The sequence below is a fragment of the Lissotriton helveticus genome, chromosome 2_2 (assembly GCF_964261635.1).
Source record: "Lissotriton helveticus chromosome 2_2, aLisHel1.1, whole genome shotgun sequence".
In the NCBI taxonomy this organism is placed as follows: Eukaryota; Metazoa; Chordata; class Amphibia; order Caudata; family Salamandridae; genus Lissotriton; species Lissotriton helveticus.
In genome coordinates this window covers 126729288-126751385 of record NC_136060.1, presented here as the reverse complement: position 1 = coordinate 126751385, position 22098 = coordinate 126729288, and the positions used below count along the sequence as shown (strand labels likewise).

Here is a 22098-nt window from a genome sequence, read left to right as displayed (position 1 = left end):
CAACTCAACCTGTAAATCTTCCTTTTCAGTATTGTTTTGTATAGCTTTCAATGGTTTTCAAGTGGCCAATTTCTTGTTTTTCTGATCTGCTCGACCGGGGAGGGAGGGACGGGGTCTGTGTTATCTGTTGTATTGTCTTTTTGTTGTAAAAAAAATTTTTTAAAAATACAAACAAAAAAAAGGATACAGAATACCCATAGTTTTGTTTTGAATTATTTTCTGGGAGTGGGTGGGCATCCAATTGGTTAGCTTTTAAAGGAAGATCTTCAGGTTGCCCATGCTGGCTGGGTTATAGACACTCAGGTAGCATTATATGTCATTAACAAATTGATGTACAGAGATGCTTTTGTCTTTAGTTACCGTGGCTAGGATTCCATTTAAACGTTATAGAGTCATGGTGAGAGGAAAGAACCTTGAAAGACATAGCTTTTGGCTAGGATTTTTGGTGACTTAATCAAGTTCAGTTTAACAGATTTTGATCTTGAGGTTGGGAGGGACTGGAACTAATTCACGACTCTGTGTTTAAATCCAACTCTTGAGGATAGAATGTGTATGATATGCTGGTGGTTAGGGTATTTAAATCTGCTGAGAGATCAAGCAGTACCAACAGGCATACATCCCCATCATCAAGGATTTTTAGCGTGTCATCCAGTACCTGAATTGTGCCCATCTCTGTGCTGTGTCTGGAACGGTATCCAAACTGGAAATTATTGAGGATGTTTGTTATTGGAGATGTGGGTGTGGAGTTGTGGGACTGCTGCTTTCTAAATAACTTTTCCTGGGAACGAAGGTTGGAAAGCGGTCTAAGGTTTTGTAGTTTGCTGGGAAGGTTTGTCATTTTGATAATTGGGGCTATCTAACTAGTATTGCGAGAAAAATGAAAGTAGCCGTCTAAATGAACAACTAATGCTTCGTTTAATTTAAAGTCCCCTTGTCTAAAACGTCTTTTCAGTGTTCATAATTATAATTTTTTTAAGGATGGTAAAACGTTAGGAGGTACAGCTTTTGGATCAGTGGATGCATTTCTGTAGCCTATTTAAAACATATAACATCTAAGCAAATTCCAGTAGCCCCTTTCTAATGTAGCATAATTGGCAGGTTCATAAAGTTATTTGCATAGTTCAGAAAAAGAAATTAGTAACTAGCCATGGACACCAGACAGAAGTGAGTAGGGTTCTTTATTAGATCACATATTCGCAAATGCAAACGTTCTGATGCAAACTAAGAAACTGACCTATCCACCTCCTCTCTGCTTCCTTTAAAATCAAGTGTCCTTCTACAAGGCACATGAGTAGATTTATTTCATTATCTTCGGGTATATGCTTTAATGAATGCAGTAGTCTGATCCTCTATAGCGAGTTGCAGTAGCAAAGTAAAACAATGCAATGATTTCTAGGAATTTGAAATAAAGAAACACATTTATGTGCAGTTATTTAGGGGATGTGGTGCTGGCAATAGAATCTAAATAAATGGGTTCTATTCTTGCCTTCAGCTCTTTGCCAGAAATGGTGCGAATTTCGTTAACTGACTTTAGCTCACATTGTTTATTTAAACTTGTATGAATTGTTTTCATGTGACTCTGAAAACCCCCTGCATTATGCTCTATGAATTGCACGATGTGATCGCCCATCACATGCTTACTTCTGTATGTTCTCAGGCAACTACACCATACCATTCTATATACCGCACTTCAAGTTTGAGATACTCTCCAAACAAGCAAATATTTCTGCGAGCCCTCAACTGCTCCTTTAAGCTAACTCTGCTCTAATACCGTAAAAATCAATACTGGTCTGTTTCAAATAAATACAGCTCTTTCTCAGGACAACTTTTACACTCCTCTAAAACTAATAATCTGTAGAGAAGAGGAATGTTTAAACCTTGGCAAATATTTTAAGTAGAATCGTCCACTAATCCAATCTATTTTGCTCAAGTCTATAATTTTGCTCAGTTTGTGTCAAGTTGAAAGTGTAATTTTCTTCTTTTAAACAGTGGCCATGGCTCTGGATATGATGGTCGATCCGGTCCTACATTTCCATATGGTGGTGGTAAGTTCACAAATGCAAGAATAATTCTGATTGTGTTGAAATTGTTTTACATTTATTCTGTACATATTATAGACCTGCCACAGGGAAGCAATCTAGTCTTTACTCTCTTTCTAAAGACAAAACATTGTTTTAGACATGGTAATCACATTATAGTCCAAAATCCACCTGCTTTAGCTAGTTCTGAATACCATCTTTCCGAGGTCCTCTGCAAAAATTATTTTAACCCCTTCGATGCTCATGACGAACGGTTCCGTCATGAGCGTCGGTTGGCCTGTGCTCATGACGGAACCGTTCCGTCATGAGCCTAGTCCTTTGTTGAATATATTCATCTTGCTGAAACCAGCGTCACTTCCCAGTTATCGCCCAATTTTGTCCTGGCACAAAGTCACCCTGATCAGAGTTGATGACAGTGAGTAAAAGTGTGTTTGTGTGATTTGCCCTTGCAACTCTTCGGCATTTATATTCAGCAAAGCAGCGGGCATGTACGGGCACATGGTACTAAATTTATACTGGCCTTTGGAATCAATGCATTGTTTCTGTCATTAAATCTGAGGTTGTGGCTTACCTTACACGAGAAAGGAATGAATACGCGTGTTTCGTAAATGCATTATTTTAAAAGCAATACTTTTTATCCCTCTTTTTTTTTTTTTTTTATTCAAACATGCATTTCAATTGTGTAGTCCTGGTGCATTTGTAATTTTGTTGGTACATATGACTTTTAAAAGCAACTTTATGGAAGTAGATGTACATGTCTTTTAAGATGCGATTTGTGGAAGGTTTGATATGAGCTATGGAACCAAGAAATCACTTTATTTTTCCAAATCGACTGACTTTCTGTGTAAAATGAGCTGCTGTGCCTTTACTGAGTTCCATGAAAAGAGATTGGTTTTATTTTTTATATTTTTTTACATGGATGTACGATAGATTTTTTTTCCAGCTTTTGAGTTACATCCTTACTTTGTAAGAGAAAGTCCGGTTATGATTTATTCACATTTCATAAACGGTTAACATGCTTTCTGCCTTGGTCTTGAAGTGAGCTAGAAGATGTCTCTCCAAACTAAGACATTTTGAAATGTTTACCTGCCACAAGGCCAGCTAATGCTTTAATTATTAATTGAATATGATCCAGGTATTTTTCATGAATATTTTGCTACATGTTGGGTATTTCCTATTTGCCCAAAGTTTTATTCCTGAAACTATACGTCTGGGATATGGCTGAAACTGATATGAAGCCTATCAATGACTTTCCCTATGTTTCTTAAAATTGTAGCTAATTAATATGTGATCAATCCTTAAATAGGATGTGTGGATGTAGGGAAAAGCCAAAATAGGCTCAGACCGAGGGTTAAGCTGTTTCTAAGCCTCAAACTCTTCTAATGTTTTTTTTATATTTATTTTTATTGATTATAAAAACAAGCAAGGCATAAACAAAATACAGAGTGCTGTTACGAGCGTGAGGCCAGACAGTGAATAAGAGAAAAATCAACATTACATGTAGGAGGGGGTGGGGGGGATTCATAGGGGCAAACAATAAATCAAAATTACAATCGGTGAAAGCAGGGCTAGGGAGGCATCGGAGTATCAACGTTATCTATCATTGGGGGAGTGCATAAATCTCCTCGGTAAGCGTTCCACTGTCCCCACACACTCTGCCATTTCCGTGGACGGCCCCGGGCCACATATACAGTTTTTTCACGAAACATGCACCAGTCCATGTTTTCCTTCCAAAGTTCGACCTGAGGTGGTCTTTGCGAGCCCCACAATTGTGCAATGTCACGTTTTGCTATCATGGCACCCAGGGTCGCCCATTGAGTTTGAGCCACATTATAATCCGTGGGCTCCCAGACATTCAAAAGACAGCGCCTGGCTTCCGGTAGGAGAGAGACACCCGTGACTTCTTTCATCACCTCATATACTCCGTTCCAATAAGCAACAATCTCAGGACATTCCCAAAGAATATGAAGAAACGTCCCCACTGAGCCACAGCCCCGCTTGCAGAGCCCCTCCTCAGAAAAACCCATACGGACTAGACTGGGACCAGTAACATATACCCTATGCAGAATCTTAAGTTGGACCAGTCGAAGTCTCGCAGGAATCCCAATCTCCTTAGGCGAGGAGACAGCAGACTGCCAGTCCTCATCATCTAACTCGAGACCGTCCTGGACCCATCGGTCACGTAGTGGTAGCAGGAGATCTGATCTGTCATTAATCAGTTTTTTGTATACCAGGGAGATTGTACTCTCTGGAACGTGACCGTCTAGCAATCTATCCTCTAGTGGAGTCGATTCGGGAACCGACTCACCGCTAGTGAAAACCGACATCAAAGCATGACGGATCTGGATATATCTAAAATATTCCGAGTCACCCAGCTCAAATTCCGTTTTCAAAACCTCAAAAGACTTCACCTGTCCCTTAGCCTACAAATCTCCTACCTTGCTAATTCCAATGAGATCCCACTTTTCGAACCCCTTGGATTTCCACAAATTACCGAGCCTTTCAGAGTCAGAGTGGGGTCGCAAGAGTCAGTCGGCCCCTCCAGCCCAATGAGGCGGTAGCATCATGCCACACGCGGACGGCCGTTCTAGTTGGCCCAGACAATGACCTGACCACCGATGTCGAGTATAGAGCTCTAGAGTAGTTACCCGGAAGCAACAGTTTATCCATCGCAAATGCCGGGTTCAATGCAGGGCCATACATACCATGATTGATGGCACCGAGTTGGGACGCCCAATAATACCTCCTGGTGTCCGGGAGGGCGATGCCCCCGTCGTACCACGGAAGTTTTAACTTTGCCAGGGCAAAGCGTGGTCGGCCATCCCATATCAATTTCCTCTGAAGGCCCTCAATCTTATGAAAATAACTGGCGGGGGCCACATCTAGCGTGTTTTGGAGTGCGTATAAGAACCGAGGTAGGGACATCATCTTAAAAAGGGCCGCGCGTCCTAGCGGGGAGAGTGGGAGCCTACGCCAACCCAAGACATCACGCTGTAGCCTAGCCAGGGGCGGAAGGAGATTGCATTTGTATCTAGCCACGGGGTCTGCGGTAATCCAAATACCCAAATATTGAAATCCTGCCTGTGTCACCTGAATGGGGCAATTCCGTGGAGGAAGGGGTGGGTCCCCCGAGATCACGTATAGGTAGGACTTCGCCCAATTGATCATCAAACCCGAGTTCCTCCCGAAGGAGGCTAGGACATCACAGAGAACCATCAAGGATTTCCTGGGCGACGTCAGATATAACAGAATATCGTCCGCATAAAGCAAGATACGATCTTCGTGTTCAGGGGACCACCAAATTCCTCTTATAGATGGCTCCCAACGAACCCAGGCGGCAAGGGGCTCTAGGGCCAAGGCGAACAGAAGGGGGGAAAGGCGGGCATCCCTGACGGGTGCCGCGCCCAAGATCAAATGGAACCGAAACTCGACCATTCACCACCACCTGTGCCAGGGGGTCCTCATAAAGAAGTCGCACCCATCCAATAAACCCGGTACCAAAACCGAACTTGGCCAGTGCTGCCCACAGATACGGCCACTCGATAGTATCGAAAGCCATCGTGGCGTCCAAGGACGCCAAAATGGCCGGTTCACGCAGTGACGTCGCCCTCGCGAGAACTCCATGGAGCCTCCTGAGGTTCAGGGCGGTATTCCGGTGCGGAATAAAGCCGGATTGATCCGGATGGACGAGGTCACTAATGACCGTAATCAATCGGTTCGCAAGAACCTTAGCCAGAATTTTTGGCTCGGCATTCAGGAGCGATATAGGCCGATAAGACCCACTGATCTCTTGGTTTCCCTTCCTTATGAATTACGACAATCGTCGCCAGCCTCTGGTCCCGAGGGAGAGTGCCACATTTACGAGATTCCAAAAACATATCTCGCAAATAGGGGGCTATCTTATCAGGTCGCAACTTATACAGTTCTATCGGCAATCCGTTCGGTCCCATGGCCTTACCAGAACGTAAGGAACGAATTGCGATGGCAACCTCTTCGGCGGTTATCGCAGAGTCCATAAGGTCCCTGTCTTCTTCAGTAAGCTTGGGGAGGGCTATGTCTCGCAGCAATAAGTGGGAGTCCTCTTCCGGTCTGTCCGAAACAGGAGAATACACAGCTTTAAAGTGGTCCGCAAAGCACTCAACAATCTTAATCGGATCAGACACCCGTGTACCGCAAGCCATCTCAATCTCAGGCACTACGAGATGAACTCTCTCCTTTTTGTCCAGCCAAGCAATCAATTTCCCTGCCTTATCTCCAACATCATAGAGGCGGCCCTGTTGCTCGCGGAACATAGTCTTGGCCGCTTCAGTGACCAACGCCTTGTAATCTAATTGCTTTAATCGCAATAGATGCATGTTCGCGCGGGTAGGGTCGTGCTCCAGAACAGACTCCAGGTCTGCTATTTCCGTTTCAACCTCAACTACGGCCTCATCTCTTTGTTTTTTGACACCTGAGATCAGCGACAAAGCCTGCCCCCTCAAAACCGTCTTAAAGGCCTCCCAAAGCGATATCGCAGATGACACGGAACCCTCATTTTCCAGTAAGTATAAGTCAAGTGATTTTATCAAGTCAGACCGTGTTTTAGGGTTACGAAGGTACCAGGGATTAATTGGCGCGACCCTACCTTCCGATCCCACGGAGAGTTCAATTCGAAGCCAAACAGGAGAGTGGTCGGAGATTCCTCTAGCCATGTGCCTAATGTCTGCCACAGGCAGGTACCAAGACATAGTCAATTCTCGAAAGACTACCATGTGCACCTGAGTGAAATGTAAACTGTCGTTAAGAGGGGTGCAGCAATCGCCAGCAGTCAACCAGGCCCAAAGTACCAATAAAGTCGTGTAGCCAGCTCTGTGAGCCCTTGAGGTCTCTCGTGGGTGTCTATCAAAAGTACCTGAGACAACCGCATTAAAGTCACCACCCAGTATCAATGGCCCCACAGGGAGATCTAGGAGAGTCCGCCCTAGGTCCGCAAAGGTAGTGGATTGCAACCCGGGGGGAACGTAGACTGATACCAGGGACAACGTCTTACCCTCCCAACGGCCAGTAAGAACAACATAGCGGCCTCTATCGTCCAGTATCGTTGTCGATCTCAAAAGGAAATGAATTTCTAATGAGTATACCAACTCCTCGGGAGCCCGAGGAGAACCCCGCATGAGCAACCAAACGGTAACCCCTCCTATTCATTGCATGACACGTGTTTCCGACCAAATGGGTCTCCTGAAGCATGACCACATCAGGGGAATGACGTTTAATGAGTTGCAGCACTATACCCCGCTTGATCCTATCCCCCAGCCCGTTCACATTCCAACTCAATAGTTTCAGCCCCCTACCCCACATCCTATACAAAGCGGACATTCCAGCCACACGCAACAGTCAGCACTTGAACCAGACATTTAAACGATGCATTTCCTTGCAAAAACAAACAAACCCCTCCTCCCCCCCCAACCCCATCCCGTTACAACACCCCCCACCCTGCACCCCTCCGTAGGACCAAAAAGCCACCCCAACTTGCAGTGTGCCTGTCGCCTTCACATCCCAACTAATCTACTGAAAGTCTAAGTGGAGGAGGAAAACGACCCCCCCGATTCTCCCTACCCCTCCTCAAGTGTCTCCGTGAATCTTACTGCACAGTCAACGAATCATAGTTCAAAGTCTGCAGGAACCCAGGAGCCAAACAAACACAAAAGAGTCATTCTTGATCCGGCGTTCCGCCCTCAGCCCCGCCGCTCTGTCCGTCCTGCGGGTGGTGGGCCGGAAGTGTCTCAAGCCAGTCGGCCACCACGTCTGGTCGGTCGAAAAAATAAGTTCGCTCAGCGTGTTCAATGCGCAATTTAGCCGGAAAAAGCATGGCATATTTGAGTCCCATCTCACGAAGTCTCCTCTTCACCCCCAGAAATCCGAGTCTCTGCTTCTGGACTGCCTGAGTAAAGTCAGGGTAGAAGCTGATGGTGGTGTTCTCAAACTTCATGGGTCCACTCAAACGCGAAGCCTGCAGGATAACATCCCGTCACGAAAATTGAAAATCAGGGCGATAATAGGCCTGCGGAGGGGCCCCGGTCTTATGCCTCCCACCAGGGACTCTGTGGGGCACGTTCCACAGCAAAAAAGTTACTGAGCCCTTTGGGGGCGAGGTGGTTCGTGATCAAGTTCTCAACAAAGAGATCTGTTGCAGAATCTTCGGCCTGTTCCGTAACACCTATGATGCGAACGTTGTTCCGCCTAGATCTTCCTTCGAAATCCTCCAGGCGCCGCACAAGGAAATCATTAGAGGCCCTCAAATTGCGGATCTCCGTTTGAATCTCAACGACATCATCCGTCAGGGCAGAGGTTTTAATATCAAGTGATTTGACCTACTCATTGGTTTTCGCTAGGTCCGTGCGTATCAAATTCACATCTATGGCAACAGTGTCGAGTTTATGAGCCAGTGTTTCCATCTGTTTGCCAAGAGACGATTGGATCCCATCAATAGCGACCATTACGTCCTGCAAAGTGGGGTCCGCCATCAGGGTCGACGACTCCTTTGTTCCCTCGGGCGCCTTACTAGTTCCACCGGGTGATACCTTCGCCTGAGCATAACGATCCATGATGTTGGTTTGGGTGTAGCCACCTCGTCGAATGGCCTTAGACCTCTGCTTGTCCCCCTCTGGTTTGCCAGCCATGTCGAGGGGCCGTGAAGACGGTTACAACAAAGGCCAGATGGCGACAACACACAAGTGTCAAGTAGCAGGCCACACCCAATGTACAGGCGAGGTCGCGAGAATATGGTTCACCAAGTCGCCGATGAGGAATCCGAAATCGACCCAAGAGCGCGGCTCAGGAGTCGCCTTGAAGTCGTGCAACTCATAAATGTTCACACTGGAGCGCAGGTCAAATCGCCACGGCAGGAGATTGGTTACTGCTCATGCGGGATCGTCCCATCTAGCAGAAACGAAAGTGAAAGTAGGCCCACCGGTCTTCTCCTTCACAGCTGGCCGATGTTGTTCAACTTCAGCTCGGGCATCACACTTACACCACTGCCGGGCATCGCGGAGGCAGAAGGCCGCAACTCTCAATCGGCACAACTTCGGCACCCCGGGTCCGATTCGAGTTCTGATTGCAGTGTGTGCGTCTACCGTGGTTCGTCTTCACGGAGACGTATAGAAAAGTCAGGATTATCCGCAGGATATATGCCGGAGGTTGCGAGGGTCTCGAGAGCGCTACGCTCACGCGGCCATCTTGGTTGCGCGCGAAGCTCCTCCCCCTCTTCTAATGTTTTGAAGATGATTTATTCTGTAGAGCATTTGTCTTCCTCGCACTGTCTTACATCTGGCAACAAAAGCAATGGGAAGGAACAGCTAGCCCACGAACAACTATGCCTTTATCTGCTCTCTATATGATGTTTGATTTCTATGGATGAAGGCAGGGTTGGACTGGGACAGGAAATAGGCCCTGTTAACAAAATGAAAAGGGCCAATAGTGAATGAAATAGCTATAAAAGTTACAATTGTTTGCAAATCAGGGCAGTTTTGAACTTATAAAGACACACAGTATTATTGTGTGGCATGGTTTGGGGAACTGTATGCATGTGTGCTTGCTGTAGGCACTTTTTGTGCAATAACAGTAAAAACTGTCCCACCAGACCACTGAATAGGCCCACACATTATTGCCCTATAGGCCAGTCCGACATTGGATGAAAGTGAAGATGGAGGGAGGTCAAGAGTTAGCAGCCTCTGCTTCAAATGCTCGACTTGCCATTTGCACTTTGAGGAACTTTCCTGCAAAACAAAGAGATTTTGGCTTTGTGAACGCATTGAGGCAGTCAGCACATATTGTTTTGATCAGAAAGGCCTGTGTGTCACACATAAGGCATTAAATATAATATGTAAGCGAACAGGGAGACAATCGATAAGAGCTTTTGTCCGCGATAATTGTTGCAAATGTCTGGTATAAGTGACTTATAAGTAAACATTTGGGCTGCAACATTTTACAGTTCTTGCATTGTAGTCAGCATGCATTTAGGCAGTTTGATTTAACAGTGGAGAAATTGTGCACAGTGGCAACTCCAGTTGTTTGTGAATTGTAAGAAGGAAAGAAATGTTGGTCAGATCTTAAGTGCCTGAGAGATGTTCTAGTTACTAGGTCCTAAGTCGATCTTTTTGATACAGGACAAACTAGCATGTTTTACTGATACGATACTCAAAACTGTTTACTTATTCAGTGAATGGCTTATGTTAAGTTTTATCATTTTAATCATTGTCTGTCATAAAGTGCTGCACCATTAGTGTACTCCACGAGAAATTTGTAAGTGTGAGGGTGTATCAAGTGTAAAATTTGTGATGTCCTTATGTACGGTAGCCCGTCTGTAAGATCATAGTTCCAAGAGCTTATAATGCACATGTGAAAAGGTCCCACTCAACATTATTAGCCCTTTCAACTAAAAAAAATGAAAGATTGCCAATAATATAGATAACCAATCAATACTCAACCATCCCCTGCGGCCCTGCCGATCATTCATTCATTAATTTGGAGATGGAAAATAGAAAAAATAATAAGGGCAAAACAGTGGGATATGTATTAAACATTTCCATAGTAATTACCTTAGTTTTCAAACACCGCAATGTCTCCAATTGTTTTCGTGTGCTGGTTTCTGCTCGTGCTCATAACCAAGGGCCAAAGTATTTCTCTCTTGCCCTCAAGCTCTGCTTCTTTACCTTTTTCTATGAGCTTTCAATGTCCTCTTTGGTCTTTATCACAAAAACTTAATAGAGTGTCTGCTTGTGAATTACTGGAAAATGCAAAAAGGATGGTTGGAATGCATCCATTTATCTCGGAGACTCGTGTACTTGTGTAGCTGTGATTTATGAAATAGCCGATCTGTCAGTGCCAGGGGATTGTCTCCATGTTCTGTACAGTGCTTAGGTAGCCGGCATTAGATGTATTTAGAATATAATGCAGCTCGATTTTGTGTAGGCCTGCATGAAATTCGTATAATTTCCTTTGCAGAGATTATGCTCCATGCCCAAACAATTACACAAAATGACGTGTTATTCGACAAAATGCAGGTTTGCACTTTTGACTGTTGTTCAGCACAAAATGTTCCTTTGCTTCCATTTTTGAAGGGAGTGTGCACTTTGCAAAAAAAAGCAAAAAATTGCACATGATGGCAACAGGAACATCTCTCGTTCAAATGTGTCCTGTTCCCACTATAGGATTTTTATTTACTCCAAGTCTCAATTACGCGACGGTCTGTGATGGCGTCATCTCAGGCATTTTGCGTGACAGTTGTGATAGGCAAAATGGCGACATTTATGGAAGGTTATTGGTGAGCAGATGAAATTTCAAGCAGGCCTAGTTCTGAGGCTCCTGTTATGCTTTCAGGAGATTAATTTGATTTGTATGCATACCCGATCCAGCACAAACAACAAAATCTCCCAATAGATTTAGGATTAGAGCAACAAGTGACAGCACTGCATATCTGAAGCAGCAGTAAGGGAAAAACAAAAGGGCAGGCCCTGTCTACTAACGCCCACTAGAGATCATGCCGAACTCCTAATAATTTAATCTACCTCCGAGAAACTGAGATAAAATGCATGGAATGTCTTATTTGGAGAGCGGAAAATGAATCCCCGTAACCACTGGATTCACCACTAACCTTCAGTATTGGAGTAGAGTGCTGCTAGCCATTAAGTGGTTCAGCGCCTCGTGAAGGGTAGTACGCACTATTTAGATGCAATTACAATACAGTTATGGCCTATTGTTTTCGGAGAACCAAGAAGAGACAGGCAACTTTAGCCCAGCAAGAGAAACCAAAGACATACAGAGGGTATTGACAAATATCATGTAGGCGCAGCATGATCAAGGGACAAGAACTGCCACAAAAACACATACTACTGTTCAAATTGCCTGTAATTCTCTGTGCGTGTTTTTTTAATTACATCTCTCAATCACACGAAATGACTAGGCAGGGTTTCCAACCTCTTCATTAACAAGAGCAACTTAATGTTCAGTGCAAATGATCCTGAGCTACTAATGTTATTAGTGTTGTACACATCGGACAAGATTACATTAGTAGCCACCGTGTGCAAGATTACCAGCCGTGATTGCCTCGATGCAGAATTGGCAGCAGTAATGTAAAAAGGTTTAGTCAATTTGGAATGCATCTACAAGGGTAACACATAACGCCGTCAGCTGCAATGCACCCTGGCGCCAAGGTACTAATATTAGAAATATGTCTCCCAATGCTGCATTAGTTGACATTCAGATATCCACTTTAAATATATTTTGGAAATTATTCGTTCTGAAAATATTTTCATATCCAATACGCACTTTTTAATTTCAGTATACATATATCAATTCAGCCAAACCAAAGCTTCTAATTTAGTAGGCTGGGCTGCACACAGGAGAGTTACTGACAGGTAACTGGAGAGCTACCAATAGCCCACGATCTACTATTTGGAGAAGCCTGGTAGTGTCTTCTAGGATAGTTGATAATGTTGGAAGGAGAGTCCAGTAGTGGCCGCTGAAGAACAACAGTGGGCCTCAGCCTAGTTATTGAAAATGGCAAGGTTAGACAACCTACTTCAAGAAAAAGACAGCACTTATTTCATCAGTGAAACTTAAGGATTGCTGAATTAAAAGATGTTCTCTCTTTGCTGCGATTGAGTGGCGGTCTCTGTGGTAGTTCCATATAAACATAAATTTGAGACTCTTAATGAAAAATAATCAAAGTAAAAAAACTTCACTCCCTACATTTTATGAGGAAATATCAGCAGTTTTTAAGTTTCAACTGTTTCTTTCGATTTTTGGCGATCTGCATGAAACTAATTAAAACCAACATGGTTCTTGGAGAGTAATCACATAGCTGATTTTGATAATAGTTGGTATGCAAACAAGCTATTGTGACGGCCTACGTACATCTTCTTGAGGTGGAAACCGTGTGTCGTCAATTTCTGTAGTTACCCAATAAAAAGAAGATCAGAATTGACAAAGTTACTTTGGTGACCTGAAAATGGAAGTAACATTTTGTAAAATATTTCAACAAAACATCAAAGAAATATTTACAGTAAGTAGCTACACAAAACCCCTTTTCACGACCATGAGTCTTTATGCCCCGAACATCTAGCATATCTTATTGACGTTGTTGCCAGGAAATAGGCAATCAAGCCCAAGGGGCTTTACTATTCCTTGCTACTTTCCTTGCTCACAGGAAACCTAATATGTTGAGTTTATAATAAACACCATAGGCACAGGATTAGCTGGTTGGTCAGAACATCACATTGCCTACGTTCTATGCTCCACCTCACCCTTTTTAAGGGGAAGGAGAGACTCCATCGCTTGGACCTCAAGAGTGTGCTGAGCCTCCACATAGATGGTACCAAAGAACACCAGGTGGACAATCCGCTCCGTTTGGGGTTCTCAGGAGCAAAAAAAGGCAAGGTGGTGCAGAAGAGAACATTTCTCACTCGATCATGCTCTGCCTTAAGATCTGCTACGCACTGGTCAAAAAGCAGTCTCTGGAAGGACGGTAGGCTCATTCTACCAGAACCAAAGCTGCTACCACTACTTGGTACGCAGAGTACCTGTGCTGGACGTTTGCCTGGCAGCCACATGGGTGTCCCTCTGTACATTCGTGAAATATTATTGCCTGGACAGTCTGGTTTGCCGAGAGGGATATTTTGTCCACTCTGTCCTGCAGGTCTTTCTGATCTGAGTCCTGGCACATACCCACCTCCAAATAGGTACTGCTATGATATCTATTCAAAAGGCAAAGAATCAGCAACTAGAAGTCTCTGTCAGAAGTTATTTCCTTTGTTAATTCTCTTTCTGGTAGAGACTCTTTCTGGCAGCAGATTCCTCCCCAACACTCCCATTCTCCCAATTCTGTGATCGGACTCTATCCGTTAATAGGATTCCAAGTCTAGGACTCCACATAATAGTTAAAACAATTTGCTTTTGGGGTTCTGCTTCAGGGCACACTGAAAAGCAACTGACATCCGCCATGTGGTAGTGCCACCTATGTGGGCTCCGCGCAACCTACCTGTGCGCAAAGGTGCTGCTGAAATATTTCCGGATCCAGTATGACCCCTGGGAATATTCAGAATGTGAGGAATCTGTGGCTACATAGTGTCTACCAACCTGAGCGTTACCTAGATTTGTTTGTGTCCTTGCTTTTTGCACCCTATCAAATCAGATTTAAAAAGTGGTTTTAAAATACAGAAACGTGCTTAGCATCAACACTCTGTTTCATAACAAACCCATGTTTTCTTTCAAACTAATCTGAAAGATAGACCAGTCTAAGCTTACTATGAATCAGTCCAAGTTTCCATTCAACAAAATCTGGTACTACCACCAATAATTGAACATTACCGATGCGGCTACAGTATGGCTTGTGACAGTTTCCATGTTTTGAAAACCTTTACCTTCAATGGTCTGAATTTTGTAAACAGACGTTTCTCTAAATGCAAATCAAAAACATTTAATTTACTTCATCCAATGCTTCTGTGGACTACCTTATATTGGCAAAACTGCCCAAGAGAGTTGTGAATAATCACACATCTGATGTTGCACTGAACATGCCCTTGTTTGATAATTACCTACAACAAAAACCTTTACAGAGAGAGATGAAAAGTAGAGTTATTGAGGTAATCAAAACCACTTCAAGGAACAACGTTTGCGTCCTTTCATTACATGAAAATAGGTGCCTATAGAAAGTAAATAGTGTAGCTAAAGGTTTGGAAATATCTATTGAGTAGCTTTTGAAATAATTGACAAAAAAACGTGTTTGTGATTATTGATTGTAATATTTTCATACCAAGTGTAAAAACTCTTGTTTTAAACATGTTTCAACATGGCTGCCATGTTTAACAGCATCATGTATAACACGTGTGCTTTTTAGTAATCCCTCCACTTTATGTATGTAATTTTCTCATCCTTTGTATATGGCTTTATACATGCATACTGGTTAAGTAATGTGTTCTACCATATTTTATTCCATTTTTGCACTATATATTGAACTCCGAGATTTATAAAAAGAAAATAAACTACATATTCGTTATCACATGTATCTGCGCAATTTGTGGATTGTCAGAATGATCTCTTTTCACAAGCGCGCGCACTAATCTTCACTCAAATACTCCTCCTAAGATTATCTTTACTTGCTGGTCTATTTAATCGCCCTGCATGGCTGCTTTTTTCCGGGTTAAAATGCTTTCACACAGTCAGCTCAATGCAGATGGTTCCCTGAAAGTGAGCTGTCCTAATGTATTACTCTAGTACGATTCTTTTATTTTTGGTGAGTCTTTCGACAATGTGAGTGTGACCCGAATCCACCTTATTATCTTTTTAGCTTCGAATTTAGATAGGGATCAAAAACGTTTCCCTATGCATTTTAGACCTGAAGATGGTCTTGCATATTTCATACTAAAGAGACTGAAATATTGTCGGTGGTTCCACCTCTTTGCTCTGAACAGGAACTCCAGATCAAAATCTGTAGCTGAAATGCCATATGCGATGGACTGATTTCCTATTAAGAGTGGACTGATCATACATTTATCTAATGCTCCTTCAAATATATGCACCATGTGCCATTTGTACATAACCAATGTATGATTTTTGCTGGTTATGTACCCAATGATGATATATTTGCTTTCTTTTCAACTTTATTTTAAACTTAATTAACTGAACTCTTCTATATTTTGATCTGTTTATATTTTTTCTCCTGGATTGCTCCACAGATTGATTCTATTTGTCTTTGTGTATAGGCATACATATTTTATATAAATAATTGGGGGATCAGTTGGTGTGAATGATCTCCTGTTGGCCATTTACCCAAGTATATACTCCGTCTGGTCTTGTCCAGTCTAATGGCTACCTTTAATGAAACTCGATTAGCCGATGGTCATGAAAGTCGTCAGATCTACCCTCTAATATCAGAAAGTTTCTTAAGCAGATTGTAATATCTGTACCTGCTTTTTCTTGTGTAGCTATTAATACAAAACCCTGAGGCTCACTGAAAGAGATCTGAGAGACTTATCAGGGTCTCCAAAGAATTGTGGCATCTGTCATGGTTAATAGAAATGTCAGCGAAGAGACTGATTTGTTACATTCCACCAAACATTATGCCATGAATGTCGGGGCTGTGTCTCAATTGGACTTAATTGGTTCTATTGATAAGGCAAATAAAAGCAGTAATAGTGGACTAATCTGCCTTATACCATTTTGAAGTGCCTTTTCACTGTCTTATAACCATTTATGATTACTCCTGTCCTTGCCGGTGCTCATGTTGCAAAAATCCAACGTAAAAATATTTTCCCGAAGTCAGTTTGCTTTAACGCTAGCTTAAGGAAACCCTTTCTTGGCACATTTCACCACTTTGTCCTTCATCTTATGTTGGGTATAATAAAAAGGTGACCATGCAGCTTCTTTCCCCCAAAAAATCGGATTCTGATTTATGGCCTTACAATGCATCAGTATAACATTTCATACCCTAAAGGGTTTGGTTAAAACTACGTTTTGGTTAACAGAGATCATCATGTTCAGACTGTAACTGTTGACTTGTCTCAAAGTATCAAAAGCACTAACATTCTTTGGAATCGGGGGAACATGTGAACCTCTGTTTTAAGGGTTCCTTGCTTGAAATATACCTCTGATTGTGGTAGCTCTTTTTGTGTCTAAACACAGTGTTGGTCAAACCAAGACCTACCTGTTCCCAGCTCAAACACTTCACTTGAAATATAGCAGGGTATCAAACCGGGAAGGAGGTAGGTTATATCCTCTCAGTTGACAGAACTACCTCTCTATCTGAATCCTCCCTAATTTCTGAGCAATATCGAAGAATTTTCTTGTCCAGCCACTTATGTAACTCTAATAATTGTATTTGTTTAATTATTTAATATCAATCGCGACTTCAAAGGATCAACCATTTCTGGTATGTCACAGGCCTTTGCAATAATTAAAGCAAGGTAGTATAATAAAGGGCCCCTTTCTCTAAGGATAAACCTTTGTTGTGGTTAGTAACTTGCTTTAACTCTGAATTAGATATCCATAATACACCAGAGGAGCTAAATCAGGGACTACGTGTCTCAGCAGTATTAGGGGTCAGGCGACGAACCCTTCCACACCTGCAGCCGCTTTCTTTGTGTGGTGTTACATAGCGCAGTTTGCATACACAATGCCCTGGACGGCAGCGTAGCTGAGTCGGAGACTATGTGCTGAGGAGTATCAGGGGCGGGCCCGTCCACGCCCATCGGAGGCTGGACTGGGCCACCCCTCTATGTAATGCGTTGGGGGTGCTTTGTAGCTAGATCTAACCTCTACAGGTAAAAACATTCTTAGAAGCCGCTTATGTCCTGCTGGGTACTGGTGCACGATATCCTGCTCAAGGCCACTATGGGAAAGAAGAAAGCATCAATCAATCAATCATTCAGGGTTCTTGTAAAGCGTGACTACTCACCAGTCAGGGTCTCAAGGTGCTCGGGAGGTAGATCTGCGGTTCAGTTGAAGAGGCAGGTCTTTAAAGCCCTTCCTGAATTGAGGCACAGATAATGATTGCCTGAGATCTAGAGGCAGGGAGTTCCAGGATTTCGTGGTGTTAGGAGAAGAATCTTCCTCCATCTGTGATGTTTCTGATCCGTGAGATGGTGACCAGGGCCAGTTGGACGGAGTGGAGATGTCTGGTGGCTTTGTGGCAGAAGAGGCAGTGGTTGAGGTATGCAGGTCTGGCGTTGAGGAGTGCTTTGTAGGCGTGTGTGAGGAACTTGAAGGTAATTCTTTTGTTGTTTGGGAGATAGTGGAGGTCTCTCAGGTGACCGGTGATGTGGCTGCGACTGAAATGTACAGGATGAGTCTGGCGGAGGCATTCTGGATGTTCTGTAGTTTATTTAGAAGCTTTTTGGTGGTTCGATGTAGAGTGCGTTGCCGTAGCACAGTCTGCTGCTGATGAACGCATGGGTGACTGTTTTCCAAGACTCTGCTTGGATCCACTTGAAAATCTTCTGAAGCAGACTGAGTGTGTGGAAGCAGGAGGACGAGAGGGCGTTGATTTGGCAGTTCATAGAGAACGAGGAGTCCAAGATGATGCCTAGGCTCCGTGTTTGGTCCGTCGGTGTGGGGGGTTTCCAAGCACTGCGGGCCACTAGGAGTTGTTCCAAGTGGAGGGGGTGGAGCCCAGGATGAGGACATCCGTATTGTCTGAGTTGAGCTAGAGGCAGCTGTCCTTCATCCAGGTGGCGACTGCCTTCATCCCATTGTGGAAGTTGCTCTTAGCGGCTGTGGATTCGTCTGTGAGAGAATCAGCAGGGTGTCGTCAGCGTAGGAGACGATGTTGAGTCTGTGGCTTCTGACAATGGCTGCAAGCGGGGCCATGTAGATGTTGAAGAGGGTGGGCTCAGGGAGGATCCCTAGGGCACTCCGCAGCAGATCTCTGTGGGTACTGAGTATAACGGTGGAAGTGTTCGGCCAGTAAAGAAAAAGGAGCAGATCCATTCTAGGGCTTTGTCGTGGAGTCTTGACCAGAAGATGTGATGGGAGACGGTGTCGAAGGCTGCCGAAAGGTCCAGTAGAATGAGGGCTGCAGTTTCGCCTAGGTCGAGGAAGGTGCGAATGTCGTCTTTAGCGGCAAGAAGCGTGGTCGGTGCTGTGGTTGCTCTGAAGCCTGACTGGGAGAGGTCCAGGATGTTGTTTGTTTCGATGTACTCAGAGAGTTGGGCATTGATGGCCTTCTCTGAGTTTGGCTGGGAAGGGAAGTAGAGAGATGGGTCTGTAGTTCTTGAGGTTCATTGGTTTGGCAGAGAGTTTCTACAGCAGGAGGTGGATCCCTGTGTGTTTTCAGTCTTTGGGGAAGGTGGCGGGCTCGATGGGGCAGTTGATGCGGCAGAGCTCGAGAGCGATGGAGGTGCTGGCTCTGTTGAAGACGTGGTGAGGGCAGGGATCTGAGGGGGCTCCAGAGTGGATGCTCTTCATGATCCTGAGGGTATTGTCAGAGGTGAGGGTGGTCTAGTTGGGCAGTGTCTGCTGAGGTCTGGAGCCTTTGGGGTGCGTTGGTTGCGGGTAGGGTTGCATCTGGGTGTTGTTTGACTACCGTCCCCACTCTAAAGGCACCTCCATCGACCGGATATTAGTGAGGGCTTAGGGGGGCTAGTAACACCGAAAATGCCGTAACAGAGAGGAGGCTGTAGTTGTGCAGGGGGAGAGTGACCCCCTTGTCACAACCATGTGGAGATCGCAAACCCTGAATTGAGGACCCCAGGGACACCAAATCAACTGCATTTAGCCCCTGGGAGACCAACTGCCATTACTGATGGTGTTACTGCAGATTCTGTTCTGTCTGACGGCCAGTCCCCGTTGGTTCCTAATAAATCAAAGTGGGACACCCGAAGAGGGAAAGCTTCCACGTTAAAGGCTCCCCAGGCAGCCCAGTCATTCCAGGCCACCCTTATCGCACAATCTGCCAGAAGAGTCAGCGACCTCTATACTTTTTACTCCCTCTGCTTCCTCTTGTGAGGGGGGCCCTTCAGCAGCTAATGGAAACCCTCTCTCGCACACTGTTATATTCCATATAGGTACCCCAATATCGGCTCAGGTAGTAATTGCACCTTTCACCTACATTGCACTACATAACGGTTCTTTGGACTGACCTTTTACTTAGTTGAGCAAATGACTAGAGGACCTGGGGTGTTCTCCGAAAGGCCGAAGCCTCATTCATTATGCATGAGGATTCTTGGAATCACAGCTGGATAGCAGGCCGAACATCTCCTGCATAAAAACTATGTAGAAGGGTCATTCCTTCCATCATCCTAGTTCGACATGCCACAGCGAGGTATATCCCTAGGGGGTATCACTTTGGATATATATATACACCATCTCTTGCTAAGGTAGAGAGAGGAGAAAATGACTTCCACGCTGACACACTGATGCGAGACGCAGAGGCTCCTGCATGCAGATACTCCAGCTCGCAGTGTTCTGACATCCCTTGTGGGGTGTCTACCTCGAGACCAGAACGGTGTCCCACAGTCTCTTATTTCAGGTAATGGGGTTGACTTTATCCTAGTGGGATTCTTTGCTTACACACCTACATACATGCTAGGTACACTTAGGTACATCTAGTTAGGGTCGCATCGTAGGAGAATGCTTTTATTAATGTCATCAATTTGTACACTTGCCTTTATTTATCGTTTTAGCACTATGGTAGAAATCTACCATCCTTTTACTCTGTTAGTGCTTATAAGCATCTATTTCTGTTACTGTCTGATTGTCAGCACACTGATTTTACACTAGAATGACACTGGTTCAATACATACTTATTGGAAACCGTCCCCATCGTTAATTCTGTGTATCTCTCTGTGACCAATTGAGCACGAATGACTGAGCGACTAGTAGCACTGTTTCCACGATTCTGAGGGATCAGGGTTGTCATGTTCGATAGTTGCCAAGAACTCAGTTTGGACACCAAGCCAGCAGCGTATATTGTCTAAACGTGAAGATTCTATATAGATTTATAGGAACTACATGACAGCACAAGATACTCGGCATGGGAACCCCTGTTCCTGCCATTAATCATTCTTCTTTATGGAGGCCCATCATTCCTCCTCAGGTGGGGTATGTTATTAGTTCAAGCACCTCTAGACCAACCAAGAATTTGTCCAAGGGCTGTCTTGTAATCCAGTGTGAGTTGTCAGTGCCAGCTGCTGTAGTAGGGGGTAATTTATCTTCTGGATTGCCCCGACATGCAAGGAACACCGCCCTGTCGTCCCTTAAAGCAAATCATAATAATCACTCGGAACGGAGAGGCTGTCCTTTCAGAACGGAAAGGCTGCCCTCTCGTTGTTCTCACCCGTTCTTGCCCATAATCAATCTAACTCCAGCTGCATGTCCCTACTTGGCCCTCCTTTTTGGAGTCCCTCTGTTGCGTCAAGGGCAGGTGGAGTCCAGTGTAGAGCTTGATAACAAAGTCTTAGACTAGCTGGCTCGCAATAGAGGTTTCCATTCTCGTGTGCAAATGATACATTGCTAATCCAGAGAGTGGGGTGGATTGGACCCGGACTGATCACTTCTGAAGGAGACTGCATTAGCATCAATTTTAATTCTCTGTCTTTGACGAGGAACGTCCTCTTTGGTTCATCTGCTCTGGAGGGAGCAAGAGACAGCATTGGTGTGGTACGGCTTGGCTTTTTCTACAGGCCCCCTACTCGTATTCTGAATCTGTGGCAGGCCCAGTCGGCACATGGGGTCCAAGTCGGAACTTAAGCACACAAGGAGGGCCCGATGCGTGAATACTGCAGCTTTGGTTCAGCACAGATTCTGCTTCCACAGCCATGTCTAAGTGCTCTGGCTGTTAACACGTTAAGATACCGGGAACTGACACAAGCCGAGGACTGGAACCGCAACAGGTTGAGATGCTGGGTGAGGATTTTGACTGAAGACCACCCACATTATCGCTCCGGTCCTGTGTGTAACGCGCAGCCCTCCCGATGTGGATGGAGCTTGGCAGTATACAGACATACTAACACTTCACACACGGCGAGGAGTGGCTACTCTGCCCTCGCATCACGGAGAGGATGGGGAATCCCCATCCTGTATTATAAATTATGTATATATTATGTATCACATAGGGGTTTCCCCTTTTGCCCTCAAGAATGTCCAGGACCTTTATGGCCGCACAGGACTGAAACATGTCGACACTAGGGTCTTAGGACCATAACACTCCAATAAGACCCGATTTTAGATCTTTTTATTGACCCAGCCAGATCCAAGAATAAAGGGAAACCATGGATCCCCCCCGCCCCCGGCCTTCATCTATCTGAAGAGCTCCCAACACTGTGGTTGAGCCCACCCCGAGTTATAGGGGTCAGGGTGACCCGATGATAAAGCATGACACCACCAGGGTGTGTGAGGGTAATTAAAACAAAAGGTGCTTTTTCCCATACACACGGTTGTGATTAGCACAACCTTCCACTAGGGAGGCCCCCCTCATTTTTCTCTACTTTTCCTGTCCCTGCACTTGGGCACAGGAAACATACAAGCAATTCTGACAATTGGCTAGTCAATTGGAGTATTTTTTGTGGTAAAAAAGTGCTCTGGCTCC

The 22098-nt window shown here is 44.6% G+C and overlaps 1 protein-coding gene across 2 annotated transcripts in view; it reads left to right on the top strand.

Annotated features, from left to right (window-relative positions):
* The window catches only part of FIP1L1 (factor interacting with PAPOLA and CPSF1), a 576361-nt gene that overhangs the window by 482225 nt on the left and 72038 nt on the right, over positions 1-22098 (top strand). For both annotated transcript variants that reach the window (XM_078678195.1, XM_078678194.1), the window contains exon 13: positions 1990-2045. In XM_078678195.1, the coding sequence (XP_078534321.1) occupies positions 1990-2045 (56 nt within the window). The remainder of the gene's footprint in view (positions 1-1989; positions 2046-22098) is intronic.